Source organism: Aythya ferina (genome assembly GCF_964211825.1).
Source record: "Aythya ferina genome assembly, chromosome: 13".
In the NCBI taxonomy this organism is placed as follows: Eukaryota; Metazoa; Chordata; class Aves; order Anseriformes; family Anatidae; genus Aythya; species Aythya ferina.
Window position 1 is genome coordinate 16,099,770 of NC_140311.1, and position 24,422 is coordinate 16,124,191.

The 24,422-nt window shown below is 47.1% G+C and overlaps 1 protein-coding gene across 1 annotated transcript in view; it reads right to left on the reverse strand.

Moving 5' to 3' along the window:
* Window positions 1-24,422, reverse strand: part of LOC311444123 (uncharacterized protein) — a 293,968-nt gene that overhangs the window by 33,914 nt on the left and 235,632 nt on the right. The window contains exons 6-7 of the mRNA XM_084535025.1: window positions 13,404-13,477; window positions 5,881-5,993 (exon numbers count right to left, since the gene is read on the reverse strand). Of these exons, the coding sequence (XP_084391151.1) occupies window positions 5,968-5,993; window positions 13,404-13,477 (100 nt within the window). The 3' untranslated portion in view covers window positions 5,881-5,967. The remainder of the gene's footprint in view (window positions 1-5,880; window positions 5,994-13,403; window positions 13,478-24,422) is intronic.

The following is a 24,422-nucleotide window of genomic DNA, read 5'->3' on the forward strand; positions in this document are numbered from 1 at the left end:
ACTCTCCCTCTTCCACCTTCAGAGAGAACCCCCCAGGTGAAGCCACGCTAACGGATGGCTCGCTGGGCTCCAGGTGGGCATTACAGGCATTCAGCCTGTCCTTAAGGCCAGTTCTGCCCATCTCCCTCCACTTCTTTCCTGAGGGGTAGCTGTGGCTACCATTACATGGTAGCAGCCAAGTCAGGTTACACCTGCGAGCTGTGATTCCCCTTCCTCCAAAACGTCACAGCTTTCCCAACAGCACCCCTCCTGCCTCTAGTGCAGAATGAAAGGCACAGCGCAGAAGCTTCCCTCCTCCCTGGGGCTTCTGCTGTGAGCTACCAGACAAACAGCATCGGGTTCTGTGCCACTGCACCTTTTCCATCCTCACCTGCTCTTTTCTGAAGAGCTTTGAAGAGATGGACCAAGCTCTGGATGCGGGTTTGAACTGAGCTGAAGCTCCTGGAAGCAGCAGTGAGGTTCAGGTCTCCTGTTGAGATCAGGAGCATCCGTAAGATCCCTGGCAGAACTCCAGTGTTTCTGCATTTAATAGCACGGCCCAGAGCTCAGCTCTGGCTATCAGGTTTCTTGATCTTGCACATCTTGGATTTAGAAGTCTCTTACACAGCAGGGCCAGCCAGGGAGCCACGACACCTAGCTCTCCTACTAATTCTTTAAACTTATCTATTAATATTCAAGTTTGTTCTCTGAACTCATTTCCCCTTTTACCAAAGGAGATTAGAGTTCTCAGCACGACCCTGGTCTGTTCTACAAGCTTTCAGCATAGAAGCTGGGCAAGGAGATGGTCCAGACCAGTTCAATCTACTGATTACTGGGCGATTTTATTACATGCTCTGATGTTTGTTCCTATTTGCGTATCTTTTTCTAGCAGGGAGTCAGGAAACTGCCTTGAAAGGAGTGAACAACCTAAAACCAGTAACAGCGGTAGCAGCCAGGCAGCTCTTCGAGCTGAAAACACCTTTGCAGGAACGCACACACAGAGATTTTCTGACAGCCACCAAACAGCTGTGACACATCTGAACAGATTTTGCTTAAAAAGTTGACAAGAAGAGCCTATGAGCAGGGCAGGGAGAGCACAGCACAGCCTGGGAGCTAGTCCTCCAGGGAGCTAGGAAATGCCTCCCCTGGGAATTTCAGCACATCGCCTTAGCACGCAGGTAGCCACAAGACAACCTGCTCAGAAGAAGCTGGTAGAAACCACGTGAGCAAAACCACACCACAAACACCTAGAAGAGTCACCAAATCCTTGAGTGCAGGTACCCTACACCCCATATCATTTGGGGGGAGAGGGACAGCAGCAGGCAGAGCCTCAGCCCACCAAGTACCCGGCTCCTTCCCCTTCAGCCACCTCCCAGGCACTCAGGTGGGTGTCTGCAGGGGGAACCCAGACGTTCGGGAAATCACCAGCCGACAAGATGAGTTAAAAATCAATGCTTGCTCACAGCCACCTTGCAGAGCAAACAGCCATAGGTCACAGAAGTCATTTCTGCAGAAATGAGATCATTCCACCAGCTGCCCAGCCCATAACAGCAGCCAGCCGCTGAGCCTGTAGCTGGCTGGATGAAACCCAGCACAGAGGAACCTGCGCCCTGCTGCTCACACACATCGCTCACCGAGCTGCCCCACTGCTCACCACCACCCTGCAGCCTCCCAGGGTAAGGTCAGCGCTGCTCCAGAAGCGAAGAAAAGACCCAGAAGAAAAACCCTCAAGCCCTGTAAGCCTCAAAGCCAGCACCACCAGACCACTCACCTCTTTTGGGGTGGCTCCGCTGCATTTCTGAACCTCTCACCCCCTACCAGCAAACAAACCTTTGCACTGCTTAGCCAAACCCCCAGAGTACCCCCTCATTAACATTTATTGTGCACACCTGATTACAAACCATGGGGGCAACCTGGGGAGAGCCTTCAAAGAGCTCAGCTGCCAGCAGTTAAAAAGATTACTCACAATCTCCAAAACCTTCCTTCAGGTGTAGAACTCAAGGTAAAATCACCGAGTATCTTGTTTTTCACAGCTCAAAGGAGATTTTATTTTTCAAGGCAATGTAGAACTGCACCCTTGGTGCTCATTATTTGTTGAATTTTGAATCAAACGCTCAAGACTTCGATGTTCAGCATCTAAATTGGGTAACAGAAAGTGTATATTGACAGAAACCCCTGTGGAGACACACAGCAAGCGCGTGCAGCGCCTGACATTTTCAGCGCAGCGCTTGGTGATGGGAATGGATCCGGAATTCCACGTGAAGCCCTGAATAGCATCAGGAAACCTCCTGAGCAGTAATGTCTCCATTTCAAGTGATGCATCGTTCGTTCCCTAATAGTTCATAGCAAGAAAAAGTGCTTTAAATGGCAGGGAGCAGCAGCACGGAGACACAGCAGTGCTGCTCTTCAGGAGCCCATAGCAGGGAAATGATGTGCTGAGGGTTTAACTTGGGTTAATCACAATGTAAACAGAGATTTGTGCCCATCAGTCTGATCCGTGCTGAACTTACATGATAAATCACAGCAAATCTGCTAAGCAAAACTAGATTTAAGCCCAGACATAATATAAAGGTCCTGCATGCATTTCTATGTATTCAAAAATAGACAGCAGTGATTGAAATCTGCCTGCTCAAATGGATTTTCTGATAGGAAACTTTTTTTTTTTCAATAAAATGCTGTGTGAGATTTTGGTTTGGTTGCTTTGTTTTTGTTTTTTACTTTGGATAGGATGCGTTTCATGTAAATTTGGATATCTAAAAAGGAGGTACTCAATCTAGGCTGGTCACCTAAGCTTGCTCTCTACAGAGAGCAATGGCAAAAAGAAGTTCTAACTTGAGAGGCAATTTCTACCCACCCCTACTAAATGTTCCTTCAGATTTTTGTTTTCAGTGTTTTTAAAATGAGAACTCAGAAAATAGTACATCAAATATCTGCAAGAGCATCTCAAAATGGCGCTGAGGTCAATTCGTACTTGCCCATTTTCCTTTTAAATTTATTTCTGACTAGTGTTGAGAAAAGGAGCGTATTAGCAGAAATTAGAGGACATTTCAAATTGTCTGGTTCTCAGAACCATACGTATTTGCACTCAGAGAGCAGAAATAGTAATGGGTGACCTAAGCCTCTGCTCAATATTGGCTACCGTAGCAGAAAATCTAAATATAGAACTGAGAAAGGGAAGACTGAGAATTGCTCATAAGATTTATCTGATGAATAACTGGTACCTCCCAGAAAAGAATGGGTGTATTTGAGAAATTTGCAAGCTGTTCACAAAACAGTTGTAAGCAGAAATAAAGAGGCAAAGTCAAAGCAAATTATTCCCTCCGTTCAGATTGCATTGTTTGAACCGATGCAAAACTGAAACCAAGTTTTAAGTAAATGCTAATTGTGTCCCATTTTCTAGCCTCACTTCCCGTTTTGCTGAGAAATTAAATGTCAGAATGTCCCTGAATGTGCTCTCTGAGAAATGAAGCTCTCTTGAAGTCTTTTAAATTCCTAATCTTATTGTGCTTAAATGTTATTCCTTCAACTGAAAGAATAATTTAATAAAATACCATATATTTTAGGGTGGCACATCAAAAATGTCTATTTCACCAATCTCTTATCACATCAATTTTCTATTCCACTTCATCTTATTGGAACACTGAAGTTCATCCCACTAAGCCTCTTGTAACTGTTGTCAGAAATCAGTCCTAAAGTTTTTCAGCTTCTGGTTTACTTGATTTTGTTTCAATCTAGTGTCAGCATCTGAAACATTTCTCTCCTGAAAAAATTAATGAACACAGAGAAAAAAAAAAAAAAAAAAGCTATATATCAATTTTTGCCAGTGTCCTTGAATATCATCAAGAGGAATTTTAACATTTGGGGTGCACAACAAGAGCACTGCTGCCCAAATCAGGCACGTGCTGGGTTTATGTACGAGGAGTCGCACTTACAAGCAACACCCTTATTGAAGCATGGGAAACTGTTGCTCCTACATCAGTTTCATATCAACTTGGCTTCAAAGCCCCCAGGCTAGGTTGGTGTTTCCATGAACCCTGGCAATACACAGCGTCTACTTGTCCCTTGGTGCCAGTGGTGGCAGTAGTGGTTCCGTGGTTGATCTCCTTTCTATGTATTTATGCATTCCCCAATGAAATCACCATAAAAATTAAAATGCTCACCATAAACTGCCCACCTGGAATTTCTGGGAATATAATTTCTGTGCTATTCATTCAGTGCTACATGGTTTATGATCAACCCTGACTTGATTAATACTGAAAGTACTTTAAAAGAAAAAAGAAAAAAGAAAAAAAGATAAAGTATAGAGAAAAAATGTTTTCCCTATTTATCTCATTTTTTACTTGTTTAAGTCAGAAAATTAACTAAAGAAGGATGCCAGGGACGTGCCTCCAGCGATCCATTTTTGCACTGCAGTTTTTCTTCCCCCTCCTCTCCACAGGAGAGATCATTAACATGAAATGTGAGGGGACAGGCCACGCTCCCACATCACTCCCTCCAAGAGAGTGATTATTTCCAGCCTGATTTGTGTCCCGCGTGCTCCTCCCGAGCAGGGCTTGGGCTGCGAGCGGGACCAGATGGCTCAAGGAACCACGCGGCAGAGGAAGGTGCTGGGATTTATTCACCAGCTGCTGATGTCCACCCCAGAGTGCAGCGTCCTGCTGGTGGGTGAGCACATTTTTACTTGGTGATCAGCAAACCTTAGCTCCCTATAGCATTTCCCATGCCAGGGTACTTCACGGAGGGGAAAACTGTGGCACAGGCGGCTTGAATCGTGCAGGGCCTCCAAGGGCCATGTCCTGCTGTCTGCATCTCTTTGGAGGCGACATGATGGACCATCAATTACTAACATCAGCAGGAGAAAGCAGGGCAGATGCTGAGGAGTAAAAGATGAGCTAAAAGCAGTTTCCTAATGATCTGTGTCCTCCACAGCACAGAATCTCCATGTAAAACTAATATGCAAGTACAGTGAAGTGATCAATTCTGCTGCTGCCTGGCAGCACTACCGCCTGCAGCAAATTAATGGGGGCAATCTCAGCCAGCGCGCGCAAGTGCATGGGAGTCACTTGCAATGAAAAGCACTCTGTCTAGAGCACTTGGCGTGACTAATTGAGTATGACTTATAATTACTTATTATTGCTATCTCACTCCGAGCTCCCACGTTATCGTCATCATGGAAAATTCGCGCTGTGTTTCAATCAGAAGAGTATCAATAACAGATGTGACACCAAAGCATAAAGCTGCGTTGAAGCCTCTACCTACAGACACTGTCAGTGGAAGCAGAACCACGTCACAAATCCCGTGACCCTCAGGATCTCCATGGGATAAGGAGCCCACTCTTCAGCTCCTTTTCCCTGCTCTGCCCCTGGGAGGGGTGAATTTTCAGGTGGTGGTGATGCTGCACGCCAGTGGGTCACCGCAGGCACGGGGTGAGTTAGGCCAGCCCCTAGAAGCAAAGCGCCAAAGAGCGGTCCCAAAACAGGGGAAGGCTGTGATGACCTTTCCATTCCTATTTAAGAGCTTGTGAACTGCAGGGCAGGAGGGTGAAAGGCCACAGGAAATTTGGCCCTTCAGAGCTAAGCGCTACCCACCCACACCCCTGCCCAGTTATCTTTGTATTTACCCTTCCCTGGGAGTGCCAAATGCCCCACGGCGTCAGCAAAGTCTGCGGCCCGCCGTCTGCGTGCAGCACTCCCCTTCCCGCCCTGCCCTGGCTTCCCTCCGGTTTCTCTGTAGTTCGCCTGTAAAATATTTCATGGGTTTTTCGGGTGAGTCTCCACCCCGTCCCCGTTTCCTTCAGAGCCGCGACGGAGCCATCCTCGCGGCCCTTGGAAGGAAACTGGCAGCTTCACAATGAAACTTTATCAGACCCGGACACGTCAATGATTTGTCAGAAAATGTGACCTGATGTCAGCTCACAGCCCACGCTGCTGGAGGCCTCGCTGCCTCGTGCTCCTTCTCTTAGGCCATCCCGAGGCAATCTGGGGTCGGTCAGCCACCCCAAAAGGGCACCTTCCCTAAAAAACAAAGAAATGAGTGTAAGACACAAGACAAACAAAGCAAAACCGTGTACATGTGGGCATGTACAGCAAAGTGCACGTGCAGGAACACACCCTTGCCTAGTGACATTCTCCAGCAGTGAACAAACGATAAATTTGGTTGGGAAAAAACCCACAGATGAGCCTCATTTGAGATTTCCCTCATCTGAGCTGACCCTCCACACAGGTTCAGGTCCCTTCTCATGACACTGCCATTTATCACCATCGCTGATGGCAGCTGCTTCCCCAGCTGTGAAATGAAATCCGCAGCCCATAAGCATGCAGCTCACTCGGACAAGACTGTCCTGGAAGTTTCTTCCCCTTGGGGGACAGGAACGCACTAGTTAATGGTAGCACCGTGATGGAAATCGCTCAGCAAATGGGAACAGTTCTCATCACTTTAATAACCCAGCACTTACCAGCAGCACAGGTATAGATATATTTTTCAAGTACAGTTTTATCATGATGGCACCAGGATCAGATTGCGTTTTTCCTGAGGCTAGGAAGCACAGAAAGGAAGATATTGGCCTTCCTCAGCTAACTCTCATCTGCCTTAGAAATTATGATTTTCCTTTATTAGCTGGCTTTATCAGTTAATCCGAGTAAAATAATACATCCCTGGCCCTGCTAATAACTTGGATGCTGGCTGTGCCCCCACCTTCCTCTCCTCTCTCCACAGAGGAGGAGAATATTTCCTGCTCACCAAGCTCCTCGGCTCCTCCTTCTTCCCCTGCTCCTCTTCCTGGACCTCCCTCCCCAGCGCCCCATTTTTGAACCAGGAAGTTTTTCTTATTTGCCTTAAAAAGGAGGGAAGAAGCATTTAAAAACCAAACAAAGCAAATACAACCCAACCAGACGGGTCTTTTGTCAGAACAGGGGGTGCCATGGTGCCGGCCGCATCCTGCTTCGCTCTGCGCGTTGCTGTGCATGGTTCCCAAGCGTTGCGGGCTGCTTGGCTGTGTTACTTGCCATCATTTTGACAATTTTGTGTGAGTTTGACATTTCAGGGCTTCTTCAGACGCATGTGTCAAGAGGGAAATGCAACATTTTGGGCTCTGTCTTATCCCCCAGGACTTCCACCTCCCCCGAAGCGATGACTGTTTTGCATTCAGTCCCTCAGTACCTGGGACCCTGAACCGTCTGACAAGCCCTGCTTGACTCCTGAAATCTGCTTGCTTTTGACATGAAAATCACCAACGGTTTAAAAGCAACGCTGTTCCTCAAGAAGGAAAGGCAAAGTGTCCTCTGTCACTGTCGGTGTGACTGGTAACGGGAAAAGAAATGCAACGAGCCCGTTCCCTGACACACATTGAGCTAATTCAGTGGTGTCAGTGTCCATATTGCCATGTGAAGGTACAACCTCTTTTTGATGCTGGTGCAATAGTTCTAAATAAACATCGTTACTGCGCTCGAATAATTGCAATCTCCCTTGTTAGATCTGGCATAAAATAAAGCTACAGAACAGTGGAGGGAAAACTGAGGCTGAGCTCAGAGAGAAATGCTTGCATGGCCAGCTGCTGCCCGGCTGGGCTTGTGGGCCACAGTGGCAGGCACACCGCAGTAACTTGTCACACTCGAAGAAGTACCTGTCTTGTCCTTCATCCTGCCAGCAGAGAATTTGCAGGCCCACCAGGGGTTATTTCTCAGAGGGTCGGAGCTGTTGCCACCCAGGTTCTTGATGTTTTGTCCATTGGAGGGGTGGAAGCCAACGCTGGATCTTGCATCTGCTCTGCTAATGCCCAGGCACTTTTTTTTTTTCTTTTTTTTCCTTTTTTTTTTTTTTTTTCTACTGGCAATCTTGTGAAAATCAATTTCTGCCTAAACAGATCATTCCTGCAGTTGCTATCAGCTCCTGCCACAGTTCAGGACATTGAGACAGTGTTCACCTTGCTGGAGGTGACATTGCTTTCTGCTGGTCATGCCGGCACTTCTGGCCCCTGCACACCTCAAGGTCCCTGTTCAAGTACAAATATTCCCGTTTCTGTAAATAACTCCTTGCTCCCTCATCAGTTGGGCTCCAGGGACTCCCACACCCCTGATTGCTGCAGCCAACTAAGAAATGTCTGCAGAGACAGTTGCCAGATTGTCCAGGATCGCTGCAATGGTTCCGAGCAAAATCCTAATTTTTATATGGCATTTAAAAATACAATTATTTATAAACAACACACATTTAAAAAAAAAAATTGTTCCACAATAGTTGTTGATGAATCAACATTTCCCATCCTTCCCCTTCCAGTAAGTGTCTTATCTAAGAACATGCTGCCCTTCCTGCTGGAAATCCTGCTGTGTCTTCGGAGACCTCGTCTTCTCCTTTCCTCTCCAAGGAACCACCAAGAAGGGAAGAGAAACTAGAATGATTTCACAAGCTCTAGTGCTTCTCGTGATGCATTCCCCAAATCCAGGCTGGGTGGAGAATGGATTGAGAGCTGCCCTGTTGAGATGCCCTCAGGGTGTTGGTGGGTGAGAACACGACACGAGGTGGCAACGTGTGCCTGCAGCCCACACTGCTCTGCTCTCACCTCGTGAGACTCCAGCCTGTGTTCAGCTCTGGGGCCCCGGCACCAGAAGGACATGGAAGTATCAGAATGAGTCCAGAGGAGGGCCACAGAGATGGGCAAGGGGCTGCAGCACCTCTGCTATGGAGACAGGCTGAGGGAGTTGGGGTGTTGAGCCTGGAGAAGAGAAGGCTCCAGGGAGACCTTTTAACAACCTTTGAGTACCTAAAGGGGGCTGCAGGACAGCTGGGGACGGGCACTTTGTCAGGGGGTGCAGGGATAGGACGAGGGGGAATGGCTTAAAACTAAAAGAGGGTAGGGTAAGATGAGATATAAGGAAGAAATTCTTTACTCCAAGGGCTGGGAGGCTCTGGCTGCCCAGAGCAGCTGTGGGTGCCCCATCCCTGGCAGTGCCCAAGGCCAGGCTGGATGGGGCTGGGGGCTGGTGGGAGGGGTCCCTGGACAGGGGTTTGGGATTAGATGGGCTTTAAGGTCCCTTCTAATCCAAAACAATCTATGTGGTACTATGGAGTAGATTTTTTTTTTTCCTTTTTAATCAGTTGTTAGGGTAATTAAATCAGCCTTTTGCTCATGCAGTGGTTACCAAAAGAGCTCCTGCTTCTGTATCCCTCACTTAACACAACTTGCTTGAGGAGATCACGCCATCACGCTGGTTGCTTTGGGAGTGTTTGCTCAGATATGCAAGGAAGAAAATGGCAGAAACAGAATCGGTCCGTTTTGGGGGTGGTTCTGCTCCTCTTCAGACTGAGAGTGCTGTAGCTGTCAGAGGACTCTCCTTGAGGGCCTGCATGGCACACTGCGTACCTCAGTCAAAAAAACACTTCGTGCTGATGGCAGTAGCACTGAGACGGTCCCACAGGAATCACCAGATGGAGAAACTTTCCTTCACAAGTTAAAATCTGATCATTAAATGTGATACAGGCACAACTGGAAGTAAATGAGGGCAGATTTCAAGCTGAAGGTGAAGGTCTTTGGAGGAACAGTTGCAGAGCTGTTTTTAGAAAGCAACTTTTCCACTCAGGAAACCCTCAGGTACTCGGTGCAGCTGAAAACAGGGAGCTGCAAAGAGCATCAGCATCACCGTTTGCATGGGGCTGCATCACCTTTGAGTGGCATAAATACACATCATTCTTCTGGTAATTCTGAGGTGGTGTTGCACAATCATGCCTTTGGTTTTCTCTCTTTAAGCTCCATGAGACACTTTGTTCAGACTTCACTGAAATGCTATTCAGTTTCATTTGACCTACTGTCACTGCACTGTCACATAAATTGGGAAGAAATCCGTCATACTCAAAATGCTTCAGAACAGCTTCTCCTTTCTAAGCCTGCAACTCCTCTGCAAGGTGATAAAACAACACATTTGAGCTGAAATCCATGATAATTTTCTTTCAGGGTGATTTGATGTAGATGGCCTGGCACGCAACATTTCAAGCTTGTATATTCTTTGAGCTGTCACCTAGGCTTTTTTCTACAACTCTGATGGCTGGAAACTTCATTTTACTGTGAAATGAAACCTGAGACTCTCACGGAACCTCATCTTTGCAGGAACAGTACCAGAAAAACACAAATTATCACGAGGATCAACATGAAAGAGACTGTTGAGAGCAACGTACGTCCCCGTGAATTTCACATCCAGGGTTTCATTAGCAATGAAAGCAAACAGAAATGGAGAGAAGAAATCTTTACTACACACGTTAGCTAGCCAGGTCTATTCAGTGGTGCTCTGCAGTCTCCCAGAAGTATGTGATTGTCAAATACCTTGCAGTTTGGCTTCTTGCTCCAGCTCTGCCCCACAGACACACGGTGGGGGGTGCAGCAGCAGCAGGAGCAGGGATGGTCTTGAAGGCTCTGACACCTTGTACGTTTGCTTCACCCATAGCTGAATGCACATGAGATAGTCCCAATCTCTCTTATGAGCTCCATCTAAGTCAACCCCTCAGTTTGTTGTAGAGACAGAGCGCTTGGATTTGGGCTGCTGATCTTCTTGGGCTCTCTTTAATTATCGCTTTCTGGCTAGCAGCCTCACTGCCAATGATCACAGAGGAAGTCATTTGCACTGGAAGAGGAAATCCATTCTGTGGTACGTACAGAGGCAACAGAGCCAAAAGTTTTAGGTACTCTTCCAAATTGCATTATACAGACATTTCTTTTTTGCAGGGCAATTCATTTAACCTCTCTATCTGTTTGCCCTCATCTCTAAAATGAGGAAGGCAGAACTGACCCAGTTCTTATTTCAAATGTCAAACGGTTTCAAAGCATTTTGAAGTCATTAAATAAAAGGCATTGCAAAGGGACAATGCGATGTTCCTGCCACGCTGCTATGTAACGCATAACAAGAGGTAAAATACGAAATCGAGGGAAAGCTCAAATCCCTCCTGAAGCTTATAAAGGTGAGCGCTCTGCCTTCAGGTTCAGACACAAGAACTGTCTTGAACACACTACATGGATTTAGGATAAAGAAACAATTGAGCTGACAAAAAAAGTAGTTGCCTGTTTCTTTGCTTGAAGAAGTTTTAACAGTCTGATAAAAAGCTTTTGCCTCAGTGATAAACACGTACACGTACACTGGGACACACGTAGTTTTGGTTCCCTTTATGAAGAATATGTCGAGTGAAGATCTGACTTGGGCCCTTCCACTTTTTCCTTCTCCTGTTACAACTGAGACTATTTCATCCTAAAGCCTTTAATACTTCAGGAGGGAAAGGGGGTGATAGAACGGCAGTCTCGAGGAGCAGAGGATGTCATTCAGCTTTTGGACATCAGAGCAGAGCTCACTTGCATTTCCTTCACAGGGCAGCTCCAGCATGCAGAACCACTGCCATGCTGGGAAAAGGGGCACGTAATGCTTAACCTGCAGGGTACGCCCCATCTGCCTCCAGTTATCTCAGTGAGGCATTGCTGTTGCTGATAGAAAATAATTTAGGAATGTGTGAGTGGTGCTAGGGTCAGGGTGTGGGTGCGATTCCGAATCACTGCCTTGTGTGCGTGACACACTCTCAGCTGAGCTGGTAGGGATTTGTAACTGGAGGAAGCTGAGAGAAGCAATCCCAAAAGCCAGATTTTAACCTGAGAATGATATGAAACCTTGTCTGTTCAAACGAAGATCCTAAAATTAAGGATCAGAGGCCACACACGCATTTACTGTCAGGCCCCGGAAAGAAACGTGATGTGCAGAGACTTGCTGAAGCTGTTCTGGAAGCATTTCACAGGGGAAAAAAGCCAGTCCTACGATACGGGGTTTGTTACTGTAGACCCCAGTGGGGATTTTGCTGTTATTGCACAGTAGAACTACAATTCTGGCCCCTCAGCGCCCAACACTCCACGCATGGACAGGAATCAGCGTGGAGAGGAATGCCAACCAGAGGAAAGTTTGCAGGATTTTTTTTCTTGTTGACTCTTTAAATACACCTAATATACAAACTGGCCAGCCCCAGCACCACACCTAGCACCTGGCACCAACCCGCTTGGCAAACTGGGCCACTGACCTGGTTCAGTTCCTGCCACAGCACGACGGGCTGGGTCAGCTCCCAAGGAGGCTCCCTCCTCTCCCACTTCCCCTCGCCCATCCTCATCTACCAGACAATGCCCTGGGCAATAAAACTTGTTTCATTCCCTCTTTTCTTTAGGGGAAAGGAAGACAAGACAATAACGTCTGTCTATCCAAGATCAAAAGCTTTTCCTGTGTATCCCTGCATTTATTGAGCTCACAGGAGGCGGTCCTGATTGAGGTTTGTTTTCCTCCAGGATGTTCTGCCTGCCACCAGGGACTCCTGCCGGCTGTGGATCACGCAGTGTGGGTGCTCTGGAAGCTGAGCTGCAGTCCCTTGATTCAAGCCAGGGGAGTTGCTGTATCCGCTGCTGAAAGGATGTGGCATGTATTTGTAACAGCTCGGTGCAACAGTCATCCCCACCCTGTTCCCATCAGTAAACATGGAAAACAGGCCAGTTTACCAAAGAGGGCCTGCCAAAAACTAACCACACAGATAAATATCCTTAAAATTCTTGTTTCACAGGAATTTTACCACCGAGGGTGAAGGACATAGGCTTTACATCTCTGTTACCTGTCCTGGGACAGGACAGGGCTGTGTGGGAGAACAGCTCAGGGTGAGGGTACTGGCAAGTAAGGGACCCCGTGTCAGGCTGCAGCCAAGTAGGGGAGTTCCCTGGAACAATTTTAACTTATGTTCAAGATCATTTTGATGGACAATGCTCTGGGGCTGAAAAAGCCCAAATGGTTATTAAATTGTTGAGACAAAGTGAGCCAAGAATCTCAGATTACATTCCTGGGAGCTGGGCATCCTTTCGGCAGCTGGAAATTTGGCTTCTTCCAGTTGGAGTCAAAGCCCAATATTTATTTAAAGCTAGGCTTTATAGTGCTCTTTACTGTGTTTACAATATTTTCTTTCGGTCTCAGGGATGCTGCCAACTCATCTTAGCCAAACATGGCTCCTAAAATCTAAAATTATTCCCTCGTCACACTCAGCCCATTTCTGGGGGACTGAATTAGGAACATAGCGACTGATTTATACATCTCAGAGCTGGCCAGCTATCGCGCAAGGTTGATAGGCTGCTCCGTCCCACGAACACTAAGAATCATCTATGCCGAAGCCAAAATTAGGACGGAGCCCTACCCAGGAAACAGAAATAGCTTCATTACCCCAAGGGGAGCTGAAGCCTGAGGCTGGCTGAGACACACAGGACGCCCACCCATGGCTGGGAACCAGAGCCTGTCCTGTTAACCTCACCCCATGGGGGAACGGCAGGAGGCTCAGCGAGAGGCACACGTCCTGCGGTGCTGCCAAGGAGCGGGGTTATTCCTGCTCTGCCCACGCTGCCTGAGCAGCCTTCGAACAGCCTGGTACATCTGACTCACCAGTAACTCCAGGAGCAGACTGACTGGTCATGGCCAAGGAAGGGGATGGCGATTGTGTTTTTCTTTGCTGGCTACTGGGGAAAAGAGCAGAAGACATTAGCTGAGAGGAGAAGGTGGATGGACAACAGAAAACAGATCCCAATGTGCGGCAGAAGAGCAGAGGTATGGTCTCAAGAGATGTGCCATAGTTTTGCAGGAGCAATGCAGGTAGAGCGGTAAAGGTCTTTCTGTCCACCGATAGTAACAGACCCTGCACGGGGCATACTTTGAGGCACTCCTGGATCTTGGAAAAAAAAATACATCTCCCATCTGGCACATCCACTGAAGTCCAAGAGCTTGAACTTTAAGGGAAATGCAGCAGTTGAGAGCCACTAACCCTGAGCTGCAGCTCTTGCCCTTGTAATACAAATGCTTCCAACGCTGTCCTTCCCCTCACCCTGCTGTGCAGACACACCACTGCTTCTGTCACTCAATGCATTTTTGTCCAGCTCCTGCTAAAGCTGCAGGTAGCCAGGGCAAAGCGAGAAGTTCGAGTTGCAACCACCTGCCATCATGGTGCCAAGGAAAGAAGCACCTTTATGCACCGCTCATCTGCAGAGCTCATTACCACGAAATGTCATCAAAGTCAAGAGCTGCGCAGCGCGGATGCACAAGGGGAGGACCCACAGCTGCACAGAACTGTGTAAAAACGTGTCGTGATAAGGAAACGTGCTGTAAGGTGTCCACAAATGGCATTTGGCTCAGGAAGAAAATTGGCTCGGAGAGCAGAGCCCATTATGGGCAGATGGCTCCACAATTTTTACTTAATGGAGTTGTCCTCCTCCTCCAAGGTACTGCTATGATACGCCGACAGAGGCAAGATACTCGATTTCATTTTGATCTCAGCCGTTACAGAAATTCCTTTGTTTCTGTGTCTCAACAATGGCTGTGTGTGTCGTTTGCAGAATATTTATTTTATTTATTTCCCATCTCTTCCTCCCTCTTCTCCATTTTATGGATCTATTGGCGCAAGAGTTGGATGCTTCAGCAAATGAGGTTAACCTCTGGCCATAAATTACTGCTCCCTCAGGAAGGACTGGTAATAAAAAGAGGAAACTGCCACAACTACTGCGGAGAACAGCAAAGGCCGACAGACCAAGGGCTGCGCAAATTACAAAGCCACCAGGCACTGGAACCCACACCAGAACTACCTGTGTAAATAATAAAGTGTGACATAAACACACAGAACTGCAATCAGTTTGGCCAGAACAATCACGCACATGCCAAGAAAAAGGAGCAATTTTCCCACTTTCCCTGGAGTTTGCCATAGAGTGGGTCTCAGGGCCTCCGCCACATCAGAGGGAACACGTGGCAATCAACCACTGGCAGATTTGCCTGAAAAGAGAAAAGATCAAATCACCTCTAGGATTGCTTTTATCTACCATATCATGCTAGAATAGCGAGAGAGCCCTTGGGAACAGTGGTCTGCCCAAGATAAATCAGAGTGAATGCACAGTGCATTGAGAGATGCCCAACGTGATGTCCATACCAAGATTGTGGGCTCAACCCACTCCATGGCTGGGACTTACCTGGGTGAGTTTACAAGCCCATCTTGTGACTGTTCAATGGCATGAGGAAGAGATAAATAACTAATTAATTATTAATTCCCCTCTGAGGCATCTCAAATTGACCTTCTGAGCATGGAGGGACCAAAAACTGAGTGCCATGTGGGGGAAAGTTACGTGGGTCAGCTTTAAGAAGGGAAAGCAAAGAGAATTAAATTTTGCAGGGCTGTGGCTAAGGGAGATGCGGTTTCTGAATGAGGGCTTTATGGTCTTCATGTGGGGTTGCATGTGCAGGTGGCTTCTTACACCATCATGGTGAGAACCCAGACTGAAGCATGAGTGTGGGTGAAAACCAAACCTGAACTAAGCATGGAAATAAACAGACCCAGACACTTGGGAAATTTGCCTCAGAAAGACTTCCTACATCTCCCAGGTAAGAGGGCTTTCTGCTTTGCATCTCTTCTTTCTGGGAAGATGGAAAACTCTGCACTTCTCCTGGAGTATCTTACGGGTTTATGGGGGCCAAACCCATCCCCATCTCAACAGCTCACATTTCTTCAGAACTGGCCTGCTCCATCACTCCTCAGGGCTTTTTGCTCTGTAGGTGCAGAGGAAGTTACTGCTTCTTTGTTTTTAGCGTCAATTTAGAGACTGACCTCAACTGGAAAAGGTTAAAAAAAGAAGTGATATGGAACAGGTTCAGTGCTAGGACTGGTTAAGCAAACTGGAACTTTCCAGCCTGAAAAATGGGCAACTAATGAGGGAATAATGTAGGTCTATAGAAACATCAGGTGGCACAAGGAGGGTGAAGAAGCACCAGGAATGGAACTGCAAAACTTGGGGAGTGGTAAATGAAACTACCAGGGGGCACGCTGAAAAGACACCAAAGGAGATGTTTCTGCATGCAACCTGCAGACAGGCTATAGAAAACTTTGCCGTGGATCTTAAACGCATACAGGCCCTCAAGAGGAGGTTGGTTAAGGTCATAGAAGAGAAAGCCACCAAGAGTTATTAAGCAAAATGACACCACCTCTCGCTCAGCATGTGCCCAGACAGCTGGAGGCTGGGAAACTAATCCTGGCAAAGACTATTTCCTTGCTGCCTTCTTAAATGCCTCCAATTTTAGTCACTGTCAAAGACAGGCTGATGGAGGAGATGAATCTTTGATAGGATGGACTATGGCTGCTCTTACATTCTTAAATGCTTTTGTGCTAGATGGGGAACGTTGCAGGAAGCTGCTGCTCCCTCACCTCTTCCTTTGCTGCTCCCAACTGTGTCTTATTTTTTTATGAGCATCCTTTAGATACACACTGCCCCACTGCAAGCATCTGCAGGCAAGCATCCTGTGGGTTGTAAGCCTGCCTCTCTTCCCCCTTTTGTGCAAAAGCAGAAGGAATTTTGCAGGCCAAAGAGAAGCTTTGCTGCCTTTCTGCTCAGAACTGCATTGGCTTTGGTGTGCAGACTGGCTGCTGAAGGTACACAGGGAGCTGGCTGCTGCCATGCTTGTTGGCTCTCCTCCTGATTTCCAGCTGCTAAACTACATTAAAAGAAGCTAGGACTGTAACTGAATAACATGACTTTTCTGTGTACTGAACTAATGGAGCTGCCAGAAGTATGCATCCCATAGAAAAGAGGAAGCCAAGATATTCATTCTGGGAAATAAAGTGTTCAGTGGATACTCACTATTAAAATTTGATCCATGTTTTATCTCCTTTTCTAGACCATTTTTCCTATCACGCTATTTTTTTGGAGAGGTTGGAGGATTGACATCAACATTGCTAGAAGATTGAAGCAGTAAATAATTCTTTATCGCCATACCATTGCAAACCACTGCGAAATCTCTATTGCTGTCCAGGCCACCACTTGTAATAAGCTACTGCCAAAGAGGATGGCAAAAAAACAAGTATTAGCAGCTGACCTTGGAACATTTTGCTTGTCATTCAGGGGCACAGCTTCCTTGACTCAAAGAAGAGGACAAAGAACAGTCAAATCATACAGAATTGAGTTAATATCAGAGCTGTATGAATGTCATGACATTACTTGTCAAAGGGACATCCAAACTTCAGCTTGGGTGTCTGGGGCTAGGAGAAGGGATTTGAGAGATGCTATTACTCACTCATCAAGCTGAACGTAGCATCATTTTGATGTTCATGGGACTAAAAGAAAACCTCTCCCAGAATGATATATGCTTTAACACAGGCTAATAATTTCAGTATACAATTCTTGACCGTGCTCCAACAATCTATGTAGACAACTCATTTGTTATTCAATTATATGGCTTGGAAAGACAGCTGGAGTGTATCAGCATAGCTCCACTGATTCTGCCAATATACACTAACAGAAGACACAGCTTATATATTTTTAAACAATTTCTGTAAATCAGTGTTAGATTCCTCCAGAACCTTGGTGGTTTCCTGCCTATTAAATTTTAACAGAGTGCATAAAATTGTCAGAAAGTACCCTCTGAAACTGTTACATCTCTGTATCAGCTTCCATCTGCCAGCCTCCGATACCTTTATGCATTTTAATACTCCCTTACTGCTGAAAGCGATGGGTTTTCTGAGACCACTGCAATGCACCTATAATAGAGTAACAAAAAGCCACTGAAAGAGCATAATGGAACCAACGTAGCTGGGGAATAGAAAGATGTACTGACTCCTACCCCCACGGGTACACCTGCAGTACAATCACATCTCCTTGAAAAGGAGACTTTGTGATTTTCAAGTCCTGCACCTTGCCTCTTTCCACATAAATTGTCATCACTACTTCATCAGGGGAGGTGGGAGTGACATTATTGCCCAAAGAAGTACATTCCCTCCAGTTTGCCCCCGGGTCAAACCTGACACTCCCTGGAGTATCCCTGTTGCAATAGATGTCAGACAGCGAGCAATGCAGTGATGAAACCCACGGAGCACAGAGAGCAGTGCACAGCTGGGGACAGCACGTAGCTGGGCAGGGACATCGTGCAAAAGCAGCTGATGGAAGGCAAGATGGGATGACTGAATGGGAGTCAGGAGAGCTGAGGGAAGATTTGATTATATATGATGGGGCCATGGGGAGCTCGGGGAGAAAAAGGAACTAGAAAGCGTGGTCTTGCCTTTGGGTGATGTGAAAGCAAGTCCAATCTTTCTAGAGATTTGCTGCCAGTGCTGGTGCTCATGCTCACTGGCTCCAGCATGCAGCATGTGGCAGGTGGAAATGCGAAGTTTGACTGTGAATCCTGCAGAAAAAAAAACTGAAAGAAGAAATGCTTCCCTTGCTGCTCTGGGATAATGCCGGAAAGGAAGAGGCAACGCCCCCACCAACCCATGGTGCTGGCAGGATCCCTCACAGGCTCATTTCCCAAAGCTGCCTCTTCCTTCAAAAGGAGTTGCTGGTTGAATCCTTCTGGGGACTAAAGATGTCACCAGTTAAATCCCAATTCCACCTGTGCAGTGTCAGTTTATGGACTGGGAACAAGTCAGTGAAATTTGCTCCCTTAAAAGGCATTTATGGTCCTGCAGGAATGTTATATGAGAGCATAACAGCATGGAGTAAGGGTGACACACTGTGTGGGCAGAGAGAAGTGCAATTCCTCCCCTCCTTCCCAATTTTTTGAGAGATTTGGTCTTTTTTTTGAAATCTGAGCCTTGACTGAGGCAAGCCCAGAGCAGTCCCAATGGAGCTCTCTTGTGGTCCCTTCCCAAGAACCAGCCAAAGCCTCCCAGGTGAGCTCCTCCCTGCTGCTGCAGCAGCACCACCCACCTTCACACCAAGTGCTCTCATCTTGGGTTAAGCCAAAAGCAAGGGGCTGTAAATCTGAGGACATCCCTGGACTCTGGAGAAGATGAGGAGTAAGCTTTGTGACCTCCTGTTGCCACAAACCTGTAAGTAACAAGAGACACAGCTTCAGGGCAACTCTGCAGTTAGCTGGAGATGGCAGCTTTTCCAAATGTCAGTGTGGGCTCCGCACTGCATGGAGAAATGGAGCAAATCTGGCTCAAGGAGGTTAGACCCAAGAGAATAAAGACTGAGCAGCAGTTTCATGTTTTGGTTGCACTTTTAAAACATTCTGTGAGCTTAGCCCTCATCAGAAGAAAGCACTACCTTGCGCACAACTGAACAGGTTGCTGTGAGCAGAGATCTCAGTCCTACTTGCCTAACACAGCAGCCGAGAGACTAAGACAAGCATTTGTGCAAAGACACAGTAAGAGGAGAGAGAAACAGAGATGAGGAATGCACAAACCAGTTTTCAGAGCCTGCCCTGCTGATTTTTAAATCCTTGTTTTTCCTACTGAACGCCCTTGCCATTCCTACCTTTCAGTGAGTGAAATCCCTGAAGTATTTTTCATTCCTCCCAGTGCCCAGAAGACAAGGAACTTGTATGCAAAAGAGCCTTGTGGCATTGGTAGGGATGTTAAGGATTTTACAGAATAACTGATTAATTTTTTTTCTTTAAATGTTCGCAACCAGTCCATGAGAGAACAGGTGGCTGGCCTCTATAGAACATAACAGCATTTTCTTTCAGAGGCGGATGATTTTTGAAAGCATCATCTGCTACTGAGCATTACGCACAGACACAAGCAAGATTCCCCTACCACAGCATTCATCCTTTACTGTAACACAATTTCAACTCCGTGTCCTAGGACCAGTCAGTCTCATCCCTGTGCCACGGTATCACAGGAGGCCGTAGTGACAACCTCCTCCCATTTAGCCCCAAAGCACATTTTCACCTTTCCAGCAAATCTCCTATCTTCTGCCAGGCAGAGACTCCTTGTCCAGGATAACTACAGTATTCAACAGCCAGTGCCACTGCAGTCTGGAGCACAACTTTCACGAGACCCGAGTCTTCAGGACATATGCTTGACCCAGCTTTTCAGATAAGGAGGGGGAGGAAAGAAAGATCAAGTGACTTTTCCAGGAACACACAGGTGGGCTTTGGCAGAGGAGTAGTTTGAATCATGCTGCTGAACCAGAGGCTAATGCCCTGACAACTGGATCATTCCTCCCATCTAATGTCTGACATCCCACTGAGTTTAACACACTGCTGATGGAGACACTTGGAGAAGGAAGAGCAGCAAACAGCACGAACGTATCTGACTTCATTTACAGGCAAAATAGCAGAATGCAGCCGCTGAGAATGGCACGGTCTCACCAGCTTTTTTTTTTTTTTACAGGAAACAGCATCCAAGAAGTGTGTATTTTATCTCTGAAGCTCGTGGCACAGACTGTGCTGAACCGATGGCCTGAGCACAGCTCCCCGGCCGGGGCGGTGACTCCCAGGAGACAAAGAAGAGCCTGTTGTCTCCAGCTCCGCACAGCCGTGCTGGTCCTGAGCGCTATTCCTGGCCCCGCGCTGACTCACGCGGTGACCTTGCTGAGAAAGGCTCTTACATCCAAGCCTGCCTGCCTGTTAAAGCCATCATGGTCTCCTGAGGTTGCATTCTACTCGAAGCACAGATGATGAGCATGAAATACTTCTTCTGCTTTCCTTCAATACCCACCCGTGGCAAGTAGGAACTGGGCAGATGGATGAAGCTGTTCCACTGTCTCCCTCTGAGCTCTTCCTGCTCCTCCTTCCTTAGTTTTACAATTAGCTGTGCCCATGAGTCCTCTTTTTGCAGTGCCTCAGGGCTGCACCACATCCTTCTGTCATAAGAAGGGCACACTGCAGCCTTGAGGCAGGTGCTTATTTTCTTGAAGTGCTCTCTGTTTATAGTCACAGCTGTTGGTTGTCGCACTCTGTGCTCTTCAGTGTGGCCCCTCGTCCTTTCTGCGTAGTGGTGGCTTTGGCAAGAGGACACCAAAGCTGCGTGCACATGCAGAGAGGCTTTCTGCTGGGGAGCCAGGACAGGTTTGGGTTTTCTGCTTTGAGATTCCAGCCTGGCTGCTGCTGCTGACCTGCGCAAGGCCAACACATGACGCTCACATTGTTTTATTCCAGGCGGGTCACACTTTCTTAAAAAAACTGCACCATAAGCAGATTTCCTTTGTCATCTTCCTAATAACACTGTGTGCTGTTGAAGGCAAAAGGATTTTTAGAACCTAGTTTATTTACTGCTAGTTATGTTTCTTCATCTAGGGCCGGTGCCAAAACTCATTAAAGGCAGCGGGAATCTTCCCATTTACTTCTATTCACTTCCATTGGCTTTAGCTCAAGCTTTTATTCAGTGCCTCTCAGCGTGGACAATGCAGATCAGTGATGGCAGTTTCACTATCAGTGTCTTTGTGCTACCATCTCTCATTTCTAAAACCTTCAGCACAATGTCCATTTGTCTTTAGCAACTGCTTCCTTTCAGATTTCAAAAATAAGTAAGCCCATGGAAGAAACATTTCTTTTGGCTCTGCATTGGCTGAAAGCTCATTTGCAGACATTTTAATTTTGGTAGACAGTGTCTCTTTGATTCTCTCCACCATCTCAGTACACCAGCCTGCTATTTTTGCCTCACAGGCTTGGCTGCACTGAGTCATGTGGCTCTGGTTTACTTTGGAGCTAGTGTAACCAGCGATAATCTCAACGCTTGTCCTATGGAGACAAGAAGCATTTCCTTGTGAGATCTAACAGGAAGATGGCATCTCGATGAAAGGACTGCTGATCTTTCAGCATATGCAACAGGAAGAAAAAATAGTGTCATGATTAAGTGGCTCTCACATCACTGCAAGCTTATCGTACACTCTACAGCTGATGGGCAGCAGCACAGGGCTGTGGAGCTTTTTTGGACAGTCTGTCTGGTGAGTGGGACATCTGGGACCGTGCTGGTCTCTCCCCACTGGCTGTCAAGGTCAGCGCTGAAGGGAACACCTTCTGCTGCTCCAGCTGCTGCTCTGTGGTTACTGCAATCACAGACAGGTAGCAAACAGGTGGTGAGAAAATCAGCTGGTACAGCCGAATCCAAAACTCTTCCCTGCAGGGAAGGCTGGAGTGGGGTGCAGCATCTGTAACACAGTTACTAAAAATCTTCAGACTAAGCATCAGTAATGCTCAGTGATGAACTGGGGCACAGTGCCCCTCTGGTGCCAAGTTAAAAAGCCCTTGGCATGAGAGCCCAGCCTTGTGTTATGGGCTGAATTAACCCTAACTCTTTCATGATCGATGTGGCTAGTGTCTTGATTAATGCCAGCACCCTGGAATCACTAGTGGTTTTCCGTCTTGTCACTGCCGATGCCTACCTGTGCTTTTTCTTCCTCTCAGGCTTTTCTCCCTCCACTCCAGTGACTTGAGTCAGCCAGTCGTAATTGGTGAGCGTGCTTTGGGGATGTATGCAGGAACTTTACAGGGAACATCTGCAGAATACCACGGACGTGCACCATGGTTATCATTCTCAGCCTTGCTGGTAAGAAAATCCTGCTTTATCCAGAAAGAGAGAGAAAGTGTAAGAAGGAATTAGAATCCATAGAAAAACAAATAAAACAAGCATTCCTGGTCACTCGCTCTGAGGCCTACAGCTGGATGAAACCCATTTTTCTCACACTTTGAAGTTCACATTCTGGAGAGGGAAAACCTTTCACATGAAATCTGGCCCCTGACTGAGGAAGGTCACTGCAAGGAAAAGATTTGGATCGAAGTACCTCAGAGGGATGGAATATTTTTCTTACCTCAAATGCTGTGTGTGGCTGAAACCTGGCTCATGAATTTCTTCCTCATTAGGTGGGTATCTTCGTCTTTCTGCCACAGACTCTAGCAGAACAAAATAGTAATCAAACCTTGTGTCGGTCTCCTTTTGTTGGTGGCTATTTATTTTCCTTAACATTTCTCTTGTTTTGCACTCTTGGCTCAGAAGCCTGTCTAGTGCTCCAAACCACTTAATTCTTCCTAAGAGCCGTATGGGCCCAAGGCCTAGATTATATTTATAAACTGTAAGGATCTCCCCAGGCAGCCTCAGTTATAAAGGATTTGAGTCAAACAGCTACAAGGAGATGCTCAAAAACAACCTCAGAGAGGAAACACAAAGAGATGGAACATCACACACTTCCCCTGTGTTAAAGTTTAAAAAAGCAGACTACAGTTCAAAGCGACAAATAATGGGAGGCGAGTAATCTTTATCCTTTAATCTCCAGTTTCCAGCAGAAGGATGAAATGCTCTGCTTTCTTCTGGTGTCTGAACACATCTGTTTAAGAGGTGTTTTCAGGCAGCTCCGCACATTGTTCCACCGCTGCAAGTGCCACGAAGGTTGTCTGAGGGGAGAGTGTCAGGGTGGGCTGGGATTGGGGCTTGGATGGCAGTGGATGCAGGCAGTGACAGTCCTCAGCTGGACAGCAAGGGGACAGCCTGCCAGGATGCTAGGCAGGGCTGGATAATAGGCCCACTGGAAAACAACACCTCATTCTTGACAGTTTTGAAACAAAAATATGATTGCTTGGAGTATATTATTTATATTTTGGCTCTGTTGTTGCTGTTGAAGTGACTGACAGGCCTCTTCCAGTTTTGCTTTGTGGCTTTGGATGATTCATTAAACCATTCTTTGGCTTCTTTTCCCTTTATGTACGAAAATGAAAGGTGCACTGAGGCTCTGTTAAGGACTGTATGTGCTTCCTGCCCAGCCCCTCTGAAGCTGCCATCCCACACAGGAGCACCAAGTCACGAGAAACATGCCCATGGCTCTGCTGGCCCCACATCCCTTGCTATCAGGCTTCTCATTGCCAATGTGCTACTGTATATTTGAACAAAGCTGTGCAGGAAATGTTTTTCCCAGCTAGAGAAACGTTTTGTCCCCACTCTGTTTGAGCCAAATGGGGTTTGCATGAAGCCTTTTCTTCCGTTGTTTCCACAACAAAGGGAGGAGTGAGAAAATGTGTCTACAAGAAGCCGAACGCAGCGGCCAAAGGACGGTCAATGGACTTGTTGAACAGGGGACTCCTCCAAAACATGAGAAATCACAGTAAAGGTTTCTGACCTAATTCAGGCTAGAGTCTTGAACTCAGCCCTTGCACACCAAACATCACAAAGTAGGACGCGAGGCTGGGACGGTGCTTCCTCTCCCAGCAACTGCATCCCGGGCAGAAGTAATTCCGAGCCGAGTCTTCCCACAGAAGGTTTCTGTTTTGATAACATGCCATTTTCCAACGAAAAATATTTTCATCAAAAAGTTCCCCACCCTGTTTGTGCATAGACTGCCAATGTTAACTTGTCTTTCCATCCCCAAGGGACTACAGGATGTGTGCAAATAAAGACAGCCTGACCAGACTGCGGAGAGAGGCACACCCAGCGACGGCCTCGCAGCTCTCCTCGAGATTAAGGCAGCTCCTGTTGGCAAAGCTTCTCGTCTGTGCGAGGTGGGACTAGGGATGGGCAATGTACCCGGTTAACTGGCTTAGGGACCCGTATGTAGCCAGCTCCACGCCTGTCCTGGAGGTCAGCATATGCCTCCAAAGCACCCTCTGTTCCCATCAAATCCGCGGATGAATTCATGCACTGCTTTATCCCAGAACGACGCAGCCAAGCGCAAGGCACACTTGCAATGCCCTGCCTATTTCCACCACCTCGTCTGGATGCTT